Source organism: Ceratotherium simum, chromosome 16 (assembly GCF_057802395.1).
Source record: "Ceratotherium simum simum isolate JZ-2026a chromosome 16, ASM5780239v1, whole genome shotgun sequence".
NCBI lineage: Eukaryota > Metazoa > Chordata > Mammalia > Perissodactyla > Rhinocerotidae > Ceratotherium > Ceratotherium simum.
Window position 1 is genome coordinate 39909251 of NC_141915.1, and position 20272 is coordinate 39929522.

At 43.1% G+C, this 20272-nt stretch overlaps 2 protein-coding genes across 7 annotated transcripts in view; both read left to right on the forward strand.

The window, feature by feature from the left end:
• Positions 1 to 4926, forward strand: part of WIPF2 (WAS/WASL interacting protein family member 2) — a 45990-nt gene extending 41064 nt beyond the window's left edge. For all 3 annotated transcript variants that reach the window (XM_087441120.1, XM_004434537.3, XM_087441121.1), the window contains exon 8: positions 20 to 4926. In XM_087441120.1, coding sequence (XP_087297246.1) covers positions 20 to 60 — 41 coding nt within the window. In that variant the 3' untranslated portion in view covers positions 61 to 4926. The remainder of the gene's footprint in view (positions 1 to 19) is intronic.
• On the forward strand, positions 357 to 18532 carry CDC6 (cell division cycle 6). 4 transcript variants are annotated; one of them, XM_087441119.1, is made up of 13 exons: positions 7896 to 8041; positions 8849 to 9039; positions 10157 to 10438; positions 10563 to 10762; positions 11015 to 11190; positions 11589 to 11695; positions 12151 to 12290; positions 12828 to 12928; positions 13044 to 13163; positions 14085 to 14149; positions 16761 to 16963; positions 17399 to 17539; positions 17842 to 18532. In XM_087441119.1, exons 2-13 carry the CDS (start codon positions 8862 to 8864, stop codon positions 17929 to 17931), a joined length of 1803 nt encoding a protein of 600 aa, XP_087297245.1. In that variant the 5' UTR covers positions 7896 to 8041; positions 8849 to 8861; the 3' UTR covers positions 17932 to 18532. The 4 variants fall into 4 exon arrangements, with proteins under 4 accessions (XP_087297244.1, XP_087297245.1, XP_087297243.1 ...); XM_087441118.1 differs by lacking the exons at positions 7896 to 8041; positions 13044 to 13163 and adding an exon at positions 357 to 446; XM_087441117.1 differs by lacking the exon at positions 13044 to 13163 and having other exon boundaries at positions 11018 to 11190.
• Positions 18533 to 20272: the final 1740 nt, after the last annotated feature.

Consider the following 20272-nt stretch of genomic DNA (forward strand, 5'->3'; position numbering starts at 1 on the left):
TCTATTTTATTTTTTTCAGCTGCCCGTGGAGCCCCGCCTCTGCCACCCATTCTCAGGTGAAGCCTGGCTTGGTCCTGTTCCTCAGGAAAAGGATGGACCCTCTCCTCTTCTCAGATGGTCCCTTCCATTCCCCTGAAACCTGCATGAGAGCTCCTAACATGTTTCTCCAGTGCAGCCAACCTGTAGACTCCAAGCGTCCTCCCTGCTCACCTCCATCTATGCATCTTGTCTCTGGACTTGGTGATCAGACTCTTTATATTGACAGTGGGGTCTCAAACCCTGCATCCATGCATCCTCTAGCAAGCCTTGCTAGCCAGATGAGGAAAAAGCTTCCATGTCTCCCTCTTTCCTCTTGGGGAAAGGTGCCTTGTTGTGATGAATTAACTCACTGGGGCAGGATGGAGAATGCTACTCCTGCCTCCTCCTACCACTGTGGGGGGAACTTGGTGGGTATATATTAGATTTCATCATTTGGGAGGTTGGAGGCTGGCATGGCCAGGACTTCTGGGGAGTGGGCATTTTTAGTGAAACAGGAAGGGAGTTTGCAGAGAAGTGATCTGTTTTAAAGGTCAAGTTTGGAGAAAGGGCAAGGAAATGGGTCTGCTTTATTTTTAGGGGTATTTTGGTTTTGCTCTTGCCCCATGGCTCCCCCCCGTAGAGATAAGTTGGATATAAACACTAAATACTAATCAGTTGAACTAAACATCTAATAAAAAGAGAGGATGAAATAAACTGGGGATCCTTTTAGAGCTAGTCAGTTCCTCTGAAGCAAAGGGACCAGGAGCCATTTGAGTCCTCTGGGCCTCCCTACCCCATTTCCTCAGGGCGCTGAGACTGAGGGATGTTTTTCCTCCGCCCCTTCACTCCCCAAGAGAAAAGTCATTTTCATTCATTCATTCCAGATTCACAAATCCCAAAAACCTCCGGTGGGAGATAGGAAGACAGGGCCTTGGCCTTAACCTTAACCTTGAGTCTGCCTCAGTCTTTTCTGACTGGCCCTGAAGGCCACTGGCCCTTTCAGTCCTGTCCAGAAACTTCAGCCCCTGGTGGGTGCTCCAGAATGACAAAGAAGGGAACAGTGAAGCACCTTGTGGAAGGGACCAGCTCTGTGGGCTACGAAAGACTTTAACTAAGGCCTACTCGTTCCGAAGTTCACAGCCCATCTGACTGAGCAGGATCTTCCTGTTCGTTTCTCCACCACCCTTGCCTTCCCAAGACTGCAGGGGTTAACACAGCAGAGTAGACAAGGGTGAGGAAGTCTATGGGGGTAGTCAAAGATTCCTCGGTGCCAAGAAGCACAAAGACTTGGGTGAGGTGTGCCTAGTCCAGTTGATCTTCCTTGGCAGCCAGCAATATGTTGTTTCTTCTTCTTCTAAGTCCTAGGTAAAGAGCACAGAGAAAATGAGGGTTCCCTAAGTAGGAACTGAGCTTGGATGATGGGACAGGGACTTCTCCAACAGCAGGACGGGCCTCCTGGGCTCCACACACCAGATGGTTTAGTTTGCGACTGCTCTTGCCAAGTGTAGAGACTGCTCAAAGCTTGCAGTCAGAGCAGGGAGGCTGTGGCTCTTCCTTCAAATGGATAGGGAGAATCAGTTAAAAAACTTCACCAGATGCATCATAGGCTCAAAGCCCCTTAGGGGCCTTTCCGATTTATTGGATCACAGACTAAGGATCTGTGCATGGTGCCCAGTGAAACCGAAGTCTTTCCAATGCTAGATGAGAGAGGGTTCAACCTGGGTTATTTGTATGAGGGCTGCTATCCTTTGCCATCCCTGGACCACATTGACTCTCGGGGCAAACCATGATTAGGTCTGTCACCAAACTTTTTCTAATCATTCTTTTTTTATCATTCTTATTTTCAAATCTGTTAGCAGTTATCTTCCAGCAGTATCCCCAGCATCCTGAAGCCAGTAGAGCTGTGAGAGGGGATGCTGGTGGAGGGAAAAGGAGAGAGTACAGAGTTGATACTGCAGCAGAGTTCCAGGGTAGATACTGACCACTTATTGAACTTGGACTGTGAAATCTTCCTATTTATTTTTTAAATGGGAATTGATGCCTTTGTACAATGTTATCAAAGTATATCTTTTTCACCCCTTTCCTCAAACACAGAGCGTCAAAATAAGTATCACAAGAAAAAGCCAAACCCCAGCTTTTCACTGGGGCCGTCTTCCTTCCCTGTGACCTGCTGCCCCTCATATTCCACTACATTTGGACTGTGTCGTGTGGGTATTGATTGTATTTTCATATTCTTGGCCTCATGAAAAAAGGCCTCTGCCTAGATCTAGTCGGCTGGATTTTCTTCAGAACATGTTGATGACATAGTACCTATTTAAATGTCTTTGCCTTATACGTTATTTGATCTCTCTGTTAATAACAGATTTATTGTCATGTATATTTACTATTGAAGAATGGGAATGTGATCCTCATAGTTATTAATCTATTTTGTATGTTGTAAAAAGCTTGTAATATAGGTTTAAGGTGGGCTGGCTGCAAGAGCACTAAAACTTCTCACCTTTTAAACTGCTCTTTTTATCTGCTTGTGGGAATATTGTCTCTTCAGTGGAACGTTGGGTGGTCTCATGTTGAGGCTGTTGCCCAGTCCCATTAACCCCCTTATCCTCTCCCAGAAGGAAGAGACATTGCCCAACTAAGCATCAGGAAGCCGTGTTAAAAGCCCTTGTGTGGGTTTGGTTTTATGATGTTTTTCGCTAGTGGGAAAAACTAAATTCTTGCTTACTGCCCTTTCTGGGAAGCAGGGCAGTGGCCTCCAGGTTTTCAAGTGAGCTAGCTGCTCCTTTTCCCCCTCTTCTCTGGTCACCAAACGTGGATCAAAGCACTTTGATATTCCAGGTGTGATTTTCTCTGTTGTGGAGATTTCCTCCAGCTGCAGAGCCCCATCGTTTTCACAGCCTGGGCCCGCAGAATGAGCGCACTTAGGGCTACCCCACCCAATGGATGTGAGGCTGCTGTCTCCAGAAACTCACCCCAGCCCTCCCAACTAGCAAAGGCAAGGAGACTAGCCACTGGCCATTGCACTGGGGGCATCCCCTCACCCCATAGCTTCCTAACTTGAAACCCAGATTTACCTCCAGGGAGAGGTGAGAAAAAATTGTAAATAGACTTGCTACAGAGCAACTCAGGGTTGGGGTGTGTTTTATTTCTCCTGATCACTTGAAATAATCTGTAGGCTTATGGGAGTGGGGGAGAAGTGTGACTCCAGGGTCCTTCCCTTCTTCGAAGCTCTGGGGGTGGAGTATAGGGCATCTGAGGCCCTTTGATCGCACTACACTGAGCTGTCTGTCCTTCTGGAAACCCAACCTACAATCAACTGCAAATCAGATTCTTCACATTCCAGTTGTAGTCTTTCTTTCCCTGTTGAATCTCAGTCCCTGGCTATGTGGTCAAGATGGCTTTCTGTAAACCACCCTAATTTAGGGAATAGAGGCATTACAACTCTGCCTTCAGAACCCATTTCTTAAAAGCAAAAGGAAACAAAACTACAACCACCCTCAAAACACATACAAAAAAAAGGGTAACTGTTTAACCGAAGGAAGGGTTTGGTTCCATTCAACTCCACGTTCATCGTGCCTTTACTTGTGTTAGATTTCTGTGCTTTCTTCCTCTCTCCCTCTTTGAAGCAATTAAAATCTTCCTTAATAACTGCTGTTTCCTTCTTTCTACTCATTTCCGACAACCTAGTGGGTTCCCTCGTTAATTGTCTTAAACCTCATTCCCCTGGTGGCAGAGGGGTTGTTGGGCCTTCTTTTCTCGTGTCTAACCTTTGTCCTTCCCCACGGTGACCAGCGTGGAAGGCATAGTTAACACTGAATAAAAGACTAGAGTGATCTATGTGAAGAGCATGTGTGTGTATGTGTGTGTCCATCTTTGCATGTGGATCAGTTTCTTTTAAAAAAATAATTTATTGTATGATTTATTTTGGAGTTATATTCTGATTACAGCACTCCCTCTCCCAGTTAGCACTGATTATTTTTCCCCCTCTACAATGTATAATCTGGTCTCAGGTTGGATTCTTTGGTACATTTCTTTCTTCTGGATGCCGTGCAGTTTAATTAAACCTTGCTTAAAAACAAAAACACAAAACTGAAAACTGTGTACTCTTGTCTGGAATACCACCCCAAGTGGTGGCATAGAGAGGGGAGAAAATCTGTTGCCTCAGGTTGGTGTAGGGGTTTGACTCCAGGTCCTTTGAGAAAGCAGATATACTGACTTGGGCAGAAGCATCTGTAGCTCCTGGAGGGTTTTTTTCTCCTTTCCTCCTGCTGTGTTTTGAAAATCACAGTTCTAGTTAGCCGTGCTGACTGACTGATTCTGATCCAGTTGGTAATTATTTATATTTGCCACCTAACTCCGCTTTGCCACTGATTTCAGGGAACCCAGGAGACCCGCTGGCCTGTGTCCTTTCCTTTTATCCCTTATGATTCTTTCCCTTTGTGTTGCATGGCAGATTCTCACACTGGAGTGTGGAAGAGAAGGTGGGGGCAGAGCATACAAGATTGTGTGTGTCTATTTTTATGTGGGTGTTGCCTTTTTTTCTTCACTGCTTTTTAAGTTGAAATCTTAGCTGGCTTTCTTGAACTTTGACTTTAGGTGTGAAAATTGAACCAGACATTCTCTGCTTACTGTGGTCAGCTGACATAATCACCACTAAGACTTAATGAGCTTAACTTGCACTTTCACCACTAGCAAAGGTCTTGAAATTATTTCCCATCCTGATTCATACTGGGTGTGTGTATGAATCACTCACATAATTTAGATGTAAAAATCTATGAGGGTAACGGAGGGAGGGGGGAAAAAAGGCCCCCTTTCATTTTCACTCATATGTGCCAGATTGGACGAGTTCCTGATTATTTGACCCACCATTGTTATTAATATGATAAATAAACTATGTATTTATTGATTTAATTATTCTTCCTATGACTTTAAATAGCTCTCAAATGGAGCTTGCCTAAATGACCCTCAGCTTCGTAACCCTATAAGCTTTCTCTGCCCTGTTGGGATGGTATTGCTAGTCTGCACATGCACATGTGTGTGTGTACACACACTAAAGGATGCTGAACAGGTCCTTCCAGTGTGATCTGATTCCTTTCCCCATGATACTTCTTATGAATTAGTGGGTGATTAGGACACTAGTTTGCCCATTCTAATTATTACTGGGACATGGCTGCTTATTGTGAATGTGCCTCTTAAGTATTTCCTGGCCCACCCCACCCACAAACTGTGCGACTCACTGCAAGGAAGCTGCCTGTCTCTGACTTCCTATTACTCTGCAGACAGTGGTAAGAGAACTAAAATGTCAACCTCAGGATCCTAACCACCCCAGAGGATAACTGGGGAAATGCTTCACCTCTGATACCACTGGAGCCCAGTCTGGGTCACTTTTACACGTAATTGAATTCATCCTCCACTCGTAGGTTTAGGGGTGTGCCATTTAAAGGACTACATACTATCCGACCACAACAAGTGTTCATGAGAAAGGTGTATATCCACTTGGCAAGAATGTACTTTCTGTTCATTCAGCAATCACTTATTGCATACTTTACTCTGGGCCAGGTACCTACAATATGAAGATGAGTAGGACCTGGTCTTTGCCTCCAAGGAACTCAGAGTCTAGTAGAAGACTTCAGGACAGCTACCAGGAGAAACCTATGTAGGGTATTAAAAGGCTTTATGGTAATTAGCCAGGGAAGGAGGATGGTGAGCAGAATTTCAGAGGAAACAGCAAGGACAGAGGCACAGAAGCAAGAAAGTGGTGGTATGTGCATCACGTTACTGGAGTATTGGAAGGGAAAGCTTCAAGTGTAACCTTTTAGAGACCTTTCAATCCTGATGTTCTGTGATTCTCTGCCTGCTTTTATAGTGGTCATTTAACTTTTGTAGGCTTTTCTTGGATCAGTGCTATATTTCCTGGTGAGTGTTTTCACAGGCTCCAACATGCACGTTAAGTTCTCATAGCTTCCTTTGCTCCCTCTATCCCACTGTAACTGAGGGAGGTTGTTCACCACCATCCCTTAAAGCTGGCTAGGCATATTACCATTTCAGGTTATTAAGGACAATTTTAGATGCCCAGGTTATAAAAATAACTATGAACAGTGAAGGTTGCTTCCTGGTCTCTCTTGCCCTATTAAGAGATCTGAAGTACCATTTGGTCGAAAAGCCTCCGTTCTGTGGTAACCATTTTTCCATTCACAGCAGCCTAATGTCTTCAGTCTGTAGTGTTCAGCTCCTAGAAAGCCTTCCCAAAATGTGCTCCTTCACCATCTCTTCCTATTTAAAAGGCCACTTTAGAACCTACATCTGTCTAATCCTTTCCCTGTGTTAAAGTGGTCAAGAGTTTGATCTCTTGTCAGACTTCCTGAGTTCAAATTCCAGCTCCTCTATTTACTACTTGTGTGACCTTGGGCAAATTTACTCAACCCCCTCGGTTTCAGTGTCCTCATTTGTAAAATGGAAATAATACCAACTTCATGGGGTGCTTGTGAGAATAAGGGGATATAGGTAAAATACATGAGCTCAACCCTTGGCATACTATTAAGTACTTAAGCCTCTTATCTCCTGTGTTAGCCTCCTCCTAACTTAACTGACGATTGTAATGTTGTTTTCCTATTTCTTGGCTTTATTGCTCTATTTCATTTGTTGTTGAAGGATGAAAGATAAATGCTTACCATTACCTAGAATTGGGTTCCAGTCTTGAATGGAACTTGAGGTAGCTAGGTTATTAGCTTTGGAAGCTGGCCTGTAAATTTATTTATTTATTACTGCTCTAATTTATATTTTTCATTAAAAGCTCAGCTTGCCTCTTCTATCGCGGTCTTCTCTGGCCTTGAAACCCTAGTGTTTAGCCATAAAAAAGATTTTAAAATTAAGGGGCCGTAATTCTCTCCACTCCCCACAATGTGTGGATTAATGGGATGAATGATAAGGTGCACAGAAAATCATATTCTTACCTTTAACAAAATAAAAGCAAAGGCCTGGCTCTATTTCTCACCTTCAAAACACAAATCAGGGAGGATACTGTGATGAAATGTAGTGTATTTCTTTATGCATGTGTAGAACTTTACAAAAAAAGCATTGGGGGCGGGCCCAGTGGCGCAAGTGGTTAAGTGGGCGCGCTCAGCTGCGGCGGCCCGGTTCGGCGCCTGGGCGCACACTGACGCACCGCTTCACAAGCCATGCTGTGGCAGTGTCCCATATAAAGTAGAGGAAGATGGGCATGGATGTTAGCTCAGGGCCAGTCTTACTTAGCAAAAAGAGGAGGATTGGCAGATGTTAGCTCAGGGCCCATCTTCCTCACCAAAAAAAAAAAAAACACATTAGTTTGGGTGTCAGGAAATCTGGTTCGTAGGCCCCTCACTGCCACCAAAATGCTGTGACCTTTAATTAACCCTCTGCACACATGCTTTGTGCCTTGCCGTGTTGAGCATTAGATAAGTAAAGCGCCTAGCATCATGCCTGGCACCCTGACCCGCCCCCAAAATGGTAGGTATTATGTAGTAGCTCGTTGAAGATCCAGCCCATTAGGATAATAAAAATGGGTACGAGCAACAGTGAGAATGGGCAACCACATCTTTACACCGCCCCTCTAAAGAAGGGCATGGAAATAGAGTCTTGCGCGGCAGACTACATTTCCCGCCGGCCTTTGCGGCGTGGCAGGGCCGCCTTACCCAGAGTATCCGCCGCCACCGCGCGTCTTTCCACGGAGGCCCCGGATGTAGATGCCGTCATGGCTCACTGGGTGTGACCTCACGGTGGCGCTGAGATCTGGGGCTGTCTTATTGGTTGTGGGCCTTCCAGCTGGATTGGACGCCAAGAAGGGGGCGTTGGCCAAGGCGCGCGGGGCTCTGGCGACACCCAATCAGAAACCTGGCCGGGCCTTGGCGGGAGGCGGGAAAGCTGCGGCAGTGGAGATTTGGCGCGAGCGCGGCTGGGCTTTGCTGCTGCCGGTGTGTGGTTCACTCAGGAGCTTGTGGAGAATCCCTGAAGCCGTGTGCGAGAGACGTGAGAGGCAGCCGGCACCGAGGTGACGCAGGCCTGGGAGATGGAGAGGAGAGGATTGCTCGGGGAGGCCTGGGGTCTGGGAGGCAGCGGAGTAGGGTGAGGGGCTGTGGCGAGGACCGCGGCTTCCCAGCAGGCCCGAGGTGAAGCGAGGGGAGGAGAGCTCACCGCGGGAGGTCTGAGGTCGGGGCGAGGGCAGGGGGATGTGCGCCCTCGGAGTAGTCTGGCAGTGTGCGTGGGGTAAAGAAGCTGAATGTGGTAGAGGAGGGCGATGTTCCCCGCGGGGGCTTAAAGTTGTGTGGAGTGGGGACCCCGTGCAAAGTGAGGGCTTGGGGAAGACTGAATGTGAAAGGTTGCTGGGCTAAGCTGGTGATAAAGATCTGCCCCCTCCGTGGAGTGAGGGCATCGGGAGTAGTCTAGAAATCAATTAAGGTAAACTTCTTATTGCATTGCTCAACTGGTTGAGAACTTGGGCTCTAGAGCCAGAATGCCCGGGCTTATATCCATACTTTGCTGTGTCTTTGGGCCTCTGTGCCTCTCGGTTTTCTCATCTGGAAGATACGGATAGTAATAATAGTACCTACCTCTAAGGTATGTGTAAAACTTAAACGAGTCAATACTTAAAATGCTTATAACAGCATCTTACACATAGTAGGTAGACAACAAGTGTTCCCTGTTATTGGATGTGAAGCAGAACTGAAGGCTAAAATATTGTTATAACATAACTTACTTATGAAATGAGTGTTGATCATCCGTATAAATTCCTATGTTAGTTATTTTCCCTTCACTTTTACCTATTGACTGGCTGTCCTGTTCTCTCTTTTGTACCCAGCTGTGTTGCCATCATGCCTCAAACCCGATCCCAGTCACAGGCTACAATCAGTTTTCCAAAAAAGAAGCTGTCTCGGACATTGGACAAAGCTAAAAACTCTAGTGACACCAAACTAGAACTGACAAATGTCCAGGCCACATCCCGTTCTCCTTGTGTAAAAACTCTGCCTCTCAGCCCCAGAAAACGTCTGGGTAAGCTATCCGTTATATACGTACAACTTTTTGACTGGTAGCTGTTGACTTCTCTTTCCTCAATAAGATGCCTAGTCCTTTGAAGCAGCTTTCTAAGTTCAGTTAAGACCACTCTATTCACTTTGGTTATTTTCAGAATTGTTGCTAAGTGCTAACTGAACTTCCGAGTTAAGCCACTTATTGAGATCATTTTCTGAACTACTTAATACATCTGATCTTCAGTTCCTAAATACTGAACTTGGTTCTGTCAGTGTTTTATTTATTTATTTATTTATTTTTTAAAAAGATTTTATTTATTTTTTTCCCCCCAAAGCCCCAGTAGATAGTTATATGTCATAGCTGCACGTCCTTCTAGTTGCTGTATGTGGGACACGGCCTCAGCATGGCTGGAGAAGCGGTGTGTCGGTGCGCGCCCAGGATCCGAACCCGGGCTGCCAGCAGCGGAGCACGCGCACTTAACTGCTAAGCCACGGGCCGGACCCTGTCAGTGTTTTAAATGACCTTGCAGTTAGTTATATAGTATTTCAAAACTTGCCTCAATAATTGTGAATAAGAGAAACAGGTGACATTCTTGTTTTAGAACAGTGGTTGGTAATCCGTTCTTGTTTTAGATCATCTGTTTTTAATGAGGGGTGATTTGATAGTCTCTGGAGATGTTTTTGGTTGTCACAACTGGGGGTTGCTACTGGCATAGTGGGTAAAGGCCAGGGATGCTGCTAAATATTCTACAATGCACAAGACAGTCCCCCACAGGGAAGAATTATTTGGTCCAAGATATCAATGGTGCCAAGGTTGAGAAACTGTGTTTTAGAACAATCTTAGAATTTCATCCCACTAAAACCCATTTCGCTTCTACCATATAAGATTCAGTAGTGCCATCTGGTGGCCAATATGTGCTTCTAGATAAGAGGCATTTTATTTTGGTGGTTCTGAAGTGTTAGAGGGCGGCAGAGATCTTTTTTTGTTTTGTTTTTGCAGAGAGACGGTTTAATCACAAGGCAGCCAAGTGTAGAAACGGGACAATGAATCTCAAATCCGCTTCCCCCGGCGGAGATCTTTGCAAGTCCTTTTACTATCCTTTGCTATGAATGACCATGTTTTGATTTTAATGTTTCAGGTGATGACAACCTGTGCAACACTCCCCACTTACCTCCCTGTTCTCCACCAAAGCAAGGCAAGAAAGAGAATGGTCCCCCTCGCTCACATACACCTAAGGGGCGCAAATTGGTATTTGACAATCAGCTGACAATTAAGTCTCCTAGCAAAAGAGAACAAGCCAGAGTTCACCAAAACAAAATACATTCCTCAGTTCAAAAAGGTCAAGACATCACAACAAATTCTGAGCAGAGATGTCCACTGGAGAAAGAGTCTGCATGTGTAAGACTGTTCAAGCAAGAAGGTTCGTTCTTACATGGCAGCTGTTAGTGCAGCCTCCTAAACAAGGGTCGTGACTCCAAATGAAACCCAGTGGGTCTTCTCAGTCACCACTGTTGTGTCTAATTGTCCTTTCATGTCTGGCACAGGCACTTGCTACCAGCAAGCAAAGCTGGTCCTGAATACGGCTGTCCCAGATCGGCTGCCTGCCAGGGAAAAGGAGATGGATGTCATCAGGAATTTCCTGAGGGAGCACATCTGTGGGAAAAAAGCTGGAAGTCTTTATCTTTCTGGTGCTCCTGGAACTGGAAAAACTGCCTGCTTAAGCCGAATTCTGCAAGACCTCAAGGTACATTCAGAGTCTCAATTATGATGCTTTTGCTAAAATGACACTTTGTTACTAAGGGTTAAGAAAGAGTAGAAATGCTTAGGGGATTGAAGGTTTCCCCAAAAATAAGATGTTTTTAGTCTCATTGTCTAAATCTTTCCAAATGAAAGTAGAGCTTATTCTCTTATATGCTGTTAATTCCTCAAAGACACTTCAGGTTCCATCATATCTTTATTCGAAGCCAAAATAATGCCCATGTTTGCATTTTTCTAGAAGGAATTGAAAGGCTTTAAAACTATCATGCTGAATTGCATGTCCTTGAGGAGTGCCCAGGCTGTATTCCCAGCTATTGCTCAGGAGATTTGTCAGGAAGGAGTATCCAGGCCAGCTGGGAAGGACATGATGAGAAAACTAGAAAACCATATGACTGCGGAAAAGGGCCCCATGATGTAAGTATTGCTCTGTTGTGTGTTGCTCTGTGAAAATCTGCAAGATCTATTGCCCACAAACTCACACTCTAATCTCTTGAATTTATCAGTTTGCTCATAAAAAGAACAATTCCTATATTCTATAAGAGGTAGTTATGTAAACTTAAAGGGAAAGAAGAAAGGAAAAATCCACCTTCTAATTTTAAATTGGAAAAAAGGTTTTTAAACGAATTGCTTGATTGTATATTACTTTTTCGTGGTGGGGGGGGTATCACATAACAGTGAATGGAGATAGGACAGATTAATGATCTTCAAACTGGTCTCAGCTTTAGGAATGTGACCTAGAGGCAGCCCAGATCAAACAGATTGGAGAGTTTAGAAGGTAAACATGGATGCTAATTGTTTCTCTCTATATGTAGTGTATTGGTGTTGGATGAGATGGATCAGCTGGACAGCAAAGGGCAAGATGTATTGTACACACTGTTTGAATGGCCATGGCTAAGCAATTCTCGACTGGTGCTGATTGGTTAGTGCTCAATTGTTAATGTTACACGGTGGTTCTAAAGAATTCTTTTTAATCTCTTCAGCTTATTATTCACCTATTATTTTTCTTAAACCAACTTTCTGCTTTCTTGTCAAAATAATAAAATTACTATAAAATAATAATAATTTTAATCTAAGGCAAATCAATTTTGTTGAGTCTGAATAGAAATGACATAATATTGCATTTCAAAGACAATCGAATTTTGGAGTATCTGGTCTTATCAGTGAACAGTTCTAAACCTAAATTGAAAAGAGCACTCTATGATGACTCTGTATGTCTTACCTAATGAGTATTGGTGGGGGGTAGGGTGGCCAGTGGGAAGCAACAGTTGGAATGCTGGATTATAACTGGGAATTTTATTCAGCTTTCAAAAGGTTTAGTTTTCCTTTTAGGGTGATTTGATCAGTGATGGTTAGTGTTATTTATTTCCTCCTCAGGTATTGCTAATACCCTGGATCTCACAGACAGAATTCTGCCCAGGCTTCAAGCTAGAGAAAAATGTAAACCACGACTGTTGAACTTCCCACCTTATACCAAAAATCAGATAGCCACTATTTTACAAGATCGACTTAATCAGGTGAGTGCCGACCAGTGTACCAAATTATGTGTTCCTTGGATCACCTGTGTTGGGGAAACCTAACAATAGTTCTAAAAGATTTTGCTTTGATTGCTTTACTAAGCAGGGAGTTCCCATGGGCCATAGTGAGACCATCTTATGTGAATTTCCACGCATGGCTCCATTTATTGGATGCCTCAGTGTTGGAATAAAAATAAGAGTTAGAGGAATCACTCAAATGCTTCTTTAATGGCCTTTAAAAATAGGGCCTATGAAAAATCTTTCTGTTTTGAAAATGATCAAATAGAGTTTAGTTTAATTTTGCTAATTTAAGTTCTGATTGCTTTTTTCCATTCATGAATCTCGACCACATTCCTACAAAATATTTAAATGTGTGAAATTTCCATTTACTTATGAGCAGAAAAAGTATCTCTTAGACCCTAAAGGGTAGCCAATCAAGTTTAGACTTAAGTGTGAAAATATTTATGTCTGGGACCTAAATTACAGAGCGGGGGAATCTGCTAGTTCAAGTTGTCATCTGCTATGTCATGTCCAAAGGTATCTAGAGATTGGGTTCTGGACAATGCTGCGATTCAGTTCTGTGCCCGAAAAGTCTCTGCTGTTTCAGGAGATGCTCGCAAAGCGCTGGATGTGTGCAGGTGAGTTATGGCACTGTTGGCCATTTTTATTAAAAAAAGAAATGCTGTTAATTGTCTCTTGTAACTCAAGTGAATGTAGCTGAAGAGGCTCCATTCTGCCACTTTTTACGCTCAGAAAGGAGGACTTGTTTCTCAGTGGGGAGCTCTGCATTTCCACCGTGTTAATGTCTGAAACATTATCAGTCCATTACCTACAGAGGGAGAAACAAATGAGATGTTGCTGGCACTCCCTGTGGTGATTATAGATTGGTTAATTACATTTGTATTAAAAAAAGACTCCAGTTTACTTTTCCATTAGCTAGTCTCAAGCAGGTTTATTTATGGACCTGAACCGTCTTTGCCTTTAGACTTTTTTTTCCTTCCTTTGCTTTTGTGAGCACCCCTTCCTCCACTTGGTGGTCCCCCATGGTTGTACTCCAGACCTCTCTCCCTTCCCATCCCCCTGCCCCTCCTGCTGAGGAAAGCCTCTGTGCTGACTGATGAAATTTCTTCCTTCCCAGTAGGGACACTGGGTCCATTAAAATGATACTCGCTGTGCTGGCCCGCTGGTCTAATCTCCCCCTACTGCCATGCACAAGATCCAGGTCTGGCTTATGGCTTCCTGTGGGCAAAGTACTTTGGAGAGAGCAGTGGGAGAGTAAGCTCTTCCTATTGCTAGATGGCATGATCCTGGATTTGAAAGTTTCCCCTAGTCAGCAAACTACTTGGATAAAGACTGCAGCTGTGAGCAATAGTCATGTAGGTTGGTGTGGTTTAGCCTACATGTATATAAAACTGAGGACTCCCCTTTTAGGTCTGGTGTGTATGGGTGGTACTGGCTGTCTTTAGTCAGTCACCCATATTACATATCCTCTCTCCTATCCATGACATTTTCTCCTCATCCAAAATGTTATCATTGGCTGAGTGTATGATGACCTACTTGGCATCTATAACAGGAAACCATGTAGTGTTGAAGTTTCTCAGATTGCATGGTCCAAGAATTATTACAAGGCAATTAAGTCCCCTTTAGCTGAGACATAACCCAGTTTTGTTTTGGGGGCTTTAAAATTATAAAACATACTATTTTTTGTTAATGTATCTATATTTGAGCTTGGTGGTTTGATGTAGTGTTTGGTTTGGCTCAGCCTAAATTAATTTTAGAAATATTTTTTTACAGGAGAGCTATTGAAATTGTAGAGTCGGATGTCAAAAGCCAGACTATCCTCAAACCACTGTCTGAATGTAAGTAGTTTATCTCCTTCCCGTCTTCCTTTATAATTGGAAGCTTAACTTTTCTTAGGAAAGAGATAGAAAGATGAACATAGTTAAATTCACACTCACCCATTTTTGTGTGTCTGTGTTTTTGGTCAGTTTCCTCTACTTTATTTCGATCTTGCCTGCCAGTCCTATAGTCCATCCGTTACTGGAAATGAGTTCCCCAGAGTGTTACATAAATGGCTGAGACAGAGTAAGTTTTCTTCCCAAGTTCTAGGAATGAAAACTATAGACAATGTTGGATCAGCTTCTCTCTGTGTGCTTATGTTGAGTGCACTTCAGATCTCCCTATAGGTGAAAGCAAAGCCTGGTAAATAAGAGTCAGACAGTGAAAGAATTGAGTTCAACTTGCAATGTCTCAAGACTTGAAACAAGTCTAGGAGGGTTGAGGAACAAAGATGATATTGCTACAGTAAACTGTGGGCTATTACAAAAACAACAAACTTAATTTTCCTTTCCCTCAGCCTTGTTCTCTTAGTTATGCCACATGTAAAATGGCCATGAACTACATACATATCTTGTCAATGTTTAATATCCAGTGTTAATCTTTAGAAACAGGACAGTCTGATTTTATTATTTTATTTTATTTTATATTTTATTTTTATTTTATTTTAATTTTTGTGAGGAAGATCAGCCCTGAGCTAATATCCATGCCAATCCTCCTCTTTTTGCTGAGGAAGACCAGCCCTAAGCTAACATCTATTGCCACTCCTCCTCCTTTTTTTCTCTTTTTCTCCCCAAAGTCCCAGTAGATAGCTGTACGTCATGGCTGCACATCCTTCTAGTTGCTGTATGTGGGATGCCACCTCAGCATGGCCTGACAAGCGGTGCATCAGTGTGCGCCTGGGATCCGAACCTGGGCCGCCAGTAGCGGAGCACGCGCACTTAACCGCTAAGCCACGGGGCTGGCCCCATGATTTGATTCTTCCTTCACTCCTGCAGTGGTTGAGAGTTATTAAAATTGTTTCTAACACTATAGTTTCACAGAACACACTTGGTTTTTTTCATCAACTTGTTGAAAGAAAATTAATAAAAATATTTCAGAAGTAGCCAAACTTAGTGCTTAGGCTGATGCTAGGTAATATATGCCAATGCATAGATTATATACTGGTTTCTCTTCAGCTTTTCAGATTATTCCCTTTTTTCTCCTTCCCAATAACATTTAGGCTTGTCAGTGGCCCCTGTTAGCACCACTGGCACACATAGCTAAAAGACATTGTAAGTACCTGGCATAAATTACTAGACAGAACCTAATTTCTGTCATTTGATCTCTGATATGTGTGATTAGCTTTTAATAGCTCTAGAAAGCTATAGGGAGACTGACTTCAGCTAAATATAAGAAGACGCTTTCTAATAAATAGCACTAACTGGGCTTCTTTGACACATAGTGAATTCTCCAGCGCTGAAGATATTCAAACAAAAGCTAGATAGATGACCACTTGGTTGGGATTGTTTTAGAGGAGACTCAGCCATTGGGTAGGGAGCAAGAACAGACCTCTAAATTCCTTTCAACTTTAAGATTCTGCTACTTGATCAGTGGTCTGTAGTTTCTCCACTACTATTAGTCCTCTGCAGCATCCTGTTTGTGGTAATGAAATAGAAGCAAATTGTTGTGGGGCGACTGCACACAGTCTCAGGAAGTAACTTTAGGCAAAGGTTGTTTCAGAGCAAATCCCTCCTCTGTCTTGCAGTTCATGCATCTCCAAACAATGAGGCCATAGTCTTGTGCAGCTGTTGGCAGTTGCCCAACCTCCGGCCTCTGAGATGGTGCTATCTGCTAAGATATCCAATGACTTTTTCTCAAGTGTTGCTCTACTGTAGATCAGCTTGGGCAAGTGAACCAAACCTCAAAGGTCATTTGGGGAGGCTATCTAGAGGACTTATGTAGGACTGAATTGACTGTCCACATTTAGCCACTCATTTGATTCAAAATATTAGGTAATTTTTCCAACTCTCAGGCATGGTCGTCTTTGCTTCAAGGTTCTGTTCTTCTTTACCTTTTTTTTTTTTTTAAAGATTTTATTTGTTTATTTTTTCCCCCCAAAGCCCCAGTAGATAGTTGTGTGTCACAGCTGCACATCCTTCTAGTTGCTGTATGTGGGACGCGGCCTCAGCATGGCCGGAGAAGCAGTGCGTCGGTGCGCGCCCGGGATCTGAACCCGGGTCGCCAGCAGTGGAGCGCGCTCACTTAACCACCAAGCCACGGGGCCGGCCCTCTTCTTTACCTTTGAGATAGGAAATTTCCAAGGCAGAATACAGTAGTTCTCTGTCTGGTCCTTATTCTTTCTTGAGGTGGATTTTGTCTCTCTGGCATTAAGTTGCATTCTACAGGACAAAATAGTTCACCATGCTGCCCAGGAAAAGGATAACCCTACTTTCCAAGTTATCTCACGTTATTTTGGCATCTTCGTAAGGATAGCATTGTGTCTCCTCCTTTAGTTTCTATTAAGAGTTAGAACCTCTGCTTTGCCACCATATGACTGCACTTGAATTTCCTTCAGCTAAAACTTAGTATCACCAGTCTCAATACACACAATATTTAAACAATCTAATTAAGCTTGATTCATTTACTTTATAGGTAAATCACCCTCTGAGTCACTGGTTCCCAAGCGGGTTGGTCTTATTCACATATCCCAAGTCATTTCAGAAGTTGATGGTAACAGAATGACTTTGAGCCAAGAAGGAGCACAAGATTCCTTCCCTCTTCAGCAGAAGATCTTGGTCTGCTCTTTGCTGCTCTTGACCAGGCAGCTGAAAGTTAAGGAGGTCACTCTGGGGAAGGTTAGTTGGGAATCTCAGCAGATGGAGCTGGGGTGGAGATGAGAATCTGCTTTGCAGAGCAGATATTTTCCAAAAGGTCTATCAAGCTCCAGATGATGTGAATTAAAAATGGATTTTAACAGTAAAAATAAAAACTGGTACCATATAAAAGGCAGCTGACTTTATTTCCCTTGGGTTGTGGTTGAGAATTTACCGTTAATCTTCTCCCCTTCATTTCTGCCTCTCTCTATGAAATCTGTAAAGCCCCTTTCCTGCATTACAGTGTAGGTTTTTGGCTATATCTACAGAATGCCTGTTCAAAGATTTTATTGAAAAGAGGGAGAATTAGGGTATTCAGATAACTTTTTGCAAACCCAAACTCACATTTTAAAAAAGATTATAAGGTTACAAGAGATATGACTTTTAAGCAGCTTTGTTCTCTCTTTTTCCTCCCAGTTATATGAAGCCTATAGTAACGTCTGTCGCAAACAGCAGGTGGCAGCTGTGGACCAGTCAGAGTGCTTGTCACTTTCAGGGCTCTTGGAGGCCAGAGGCATTTTAGGATTAAAGAAAAACAGGGAAACCCGCTTCACAAAGGTACAACTAACTGCTTCTTTGTGATATTGCTTTTAATTGTCCTGCTCTGGAGAGCTTATCTTTTGCTAAAGTAGATTTAAAAATGACCACAATTAGATAATTTGTTTTTTGTTAGGTGGGATTTAAGATCTGTGAGGATGAGACTGTGGTATGAATGAGATTTTTTTTGCAGGCCATTAAAAGAGCAGTGTTTAACTTGCTTGCCTGTTGTGACAAAAGTTTAACATGGTAGAAGTTTATGTAATAAAAACTTTGCTTTTGTGAGTTCTCCACCATGAAAAGTCCTTTTCTCTTCTTTCCAGGTGTCTTTGAAGATTGAAGAGAAGGAAATAGAGCATGCTCTGAAAGACAAAGCTTTAATTGGAAATATCTTAGCTATTGGATTGCCTTAAATTCTTTTCTTTTATACTAATCCCCCACCTGAAATTATCCAGCTGGCATTTAGAGAGCTGTGGAGTCTTCATTTTAGTACTTTTACACTGAGGTCTGAAAACAAATATAATCTTTTTTACTTGAAACTGATAAATTTTAATCCATAGATTCATGAATATCAGCACAGAATAATATCTTTGGGTCTTATTATTTTTATGCATTAAAAATTACCTAGTAGACCCTTTTTAATTACATTCACTACTTTTACCACTTGTGTGTCTCTAACCAATATGCTTGCAAGTATACAGATTTATTTTGTGCAATGTGCATATATTTACCTCTTAGTTTCCTCAAACCGTGTATTTTAAAGAAGTTTGGGGCTAGAATAAGAAGAATGAAAAAGGATGACCGAGGAAAATAAGCAAATCCACATGGAGATTTGGAGGACACTTTGATCAAAGAATTTATTTCTTTTTGGAGTATACTGTGTTCACGTTGCAGATATTTCCACATTGTGACATTTTAAAGACTACTTGAATTTCTTGGGCACTCCCAAGGTTGTGGGGGTGGTAAGGAGAATGTAACTCTTCAGATTGTGAATATATTTATTTTCAAGTTGCATTCTTTGTCTTTTTAAGCAATCACATTACAAGAGAGCTCAAATTTTCAGAAGGCAATGTGAAAATTCCTCCCCAAACTGTCCCACAGTCTTAGCTGCCCTAGATGAAACCACTTGTTTCAAGACACCTTAGTCTGGGCTTTGATTTTCATCTAAACCTCATATTTTTCCAGTCTTATTAGATAAATTAATCCATATGGTTACTCAAGTCTCCCCTTTTCTGGCTTTGGTTTCCAGTGGCATTAAATGGCAATTTGTGATGGGGACACCAGAGGGCACTGACTGCCTTGAAAGTGGAAGCATGGGGCTGGGGTAGTCTTGAGGGAAGGGGGAAAAAGCTAAGTTTGATTCGTTTGGGAGATTGCTGTACTTTTGTAACTCAAACATGTGCTTGGAATGCAAACCATGTGTGATATGAATGGTCTGAGAGCCAGTGACGAAGTCTGTGCTTCTCCCTGAGCTCTTCTGACTCCTTCTACCTTTCTGATATGGACTTGAGTTTGGGAACTTGATACGTGTACAAACGATCTGTTGGCCACTGTTTCATTCATGCTGCCCACTGTATCCTTGCAATGTGATCTGGGCTACAGCAGGTGGTATGGGATAGAAGAAGGGCACACAGAACCCTCTGAAATGCACACTAGCCACTGGTGTATGTAGCAGAGCATAGTCTGTAGACAGGAGTCTGAATGTCGTACTCCCCCTCACACTCCTTTATTAGAGCATTCATTCCCTCTGAAGGTAATTTGCAAGTGGAAAACACAGTTCTATACCTAGAAGCTTGGAAAGTGTCTGGGGCTATAAGGGTTAACAAGCATAATTGCAAAGATTGTCCGAAGGCTGATGGAAAGCAGAGACTGAATGGGATTGAGAACAGATGCGAGGCTTGATTTAAATTACATTTTATTGGATGCTGCAGCCTTAAGAGACGTGACTGCTTTACAGTTTGTTTCCACACTGTGGGCAGCTGCTGTCTGTTCTGTGTCCACAGTAGGATCCTGCCCAAAAAGGAGCGGCCTCCCCACCTCGTTGTGTTTGAGGCTTGGCGCCTTCCTCTTAACTTTAGGGCTTGAGTCAGGAACATGGCTTGACTCGCAGTGGGGCTGCTATGTATCCTCCATGGCTCTGAGCCAAGATCGCATTTGCAGATCCAAGGGGCCAAATTTCTTTCCCCTCTACCTCCTTTCTCTCCCTTTCCCCGGGTATTTGGAAATAGGATTTTCTGTGTACTGGTTTGTCAGTTTCCTTTCCTTCAGTTCTCTCCCCACCGTCAATTTCTAGGTCATTGCTGCTCTTAAGACTTCAGCAATTGGAACAGGGTTGGTTCTGTCAATGATGCGTGAAGCAGACTTAGAGTCCCTGCTTGGCTTCCGCTGCCCTTGTGGGAGCAAAAGCTGATGTATGTTTGTCAGTGAAGTCTTAAGTGTAATTCAAACAGCCGAGGAGCAGATTGAGGGGAGGAAGAAAATCCTTTTCTTGCTGAAGCTGAGAGCTATGGGAAGGTGCTGGGATTTTTAGTGGGATGGGATGGGTTTGTGGTTACTAGTTTTTGCCAGGATCATAGGCTGTTTCACATAGAGTAGTGGCAAAAGATGCTGACCTACATTCTTCCTTTTGAAGGTGGTGGGGTGTGTGTCTATATCCTGGTTTATTTATTTTTCTTCAGAGAAGCAGATTAAGCTTCCATAGAGCGTTGGTGGGTATTGCCATGGAAAGAACTTAGACACAATAAAATTAGTGTG

Coding starts and splice junctions, on each gene's coding strand:
- CDC6 (XM_087441119.1), top strand. CDS start 8,862: ATGCCTCAAACCCGATCCCAGTCACAGGCTACAATCAGTTTTCCAAAA. Junction 9,040..10,156: donor CAGCCCCAGAAAACGTCTGG/GTAAGCTATCCG, acceptor TTAATGTTTCAG/GTGATGACAACCTGTGCAAC. Junction 16,964..17,398: donor AGGAGGTCACTCTGGGGAAG/GTTAGTTGGGAA, acceptor TTTTCCTCCCAG/TTATATGAAGCCTATAGTAA.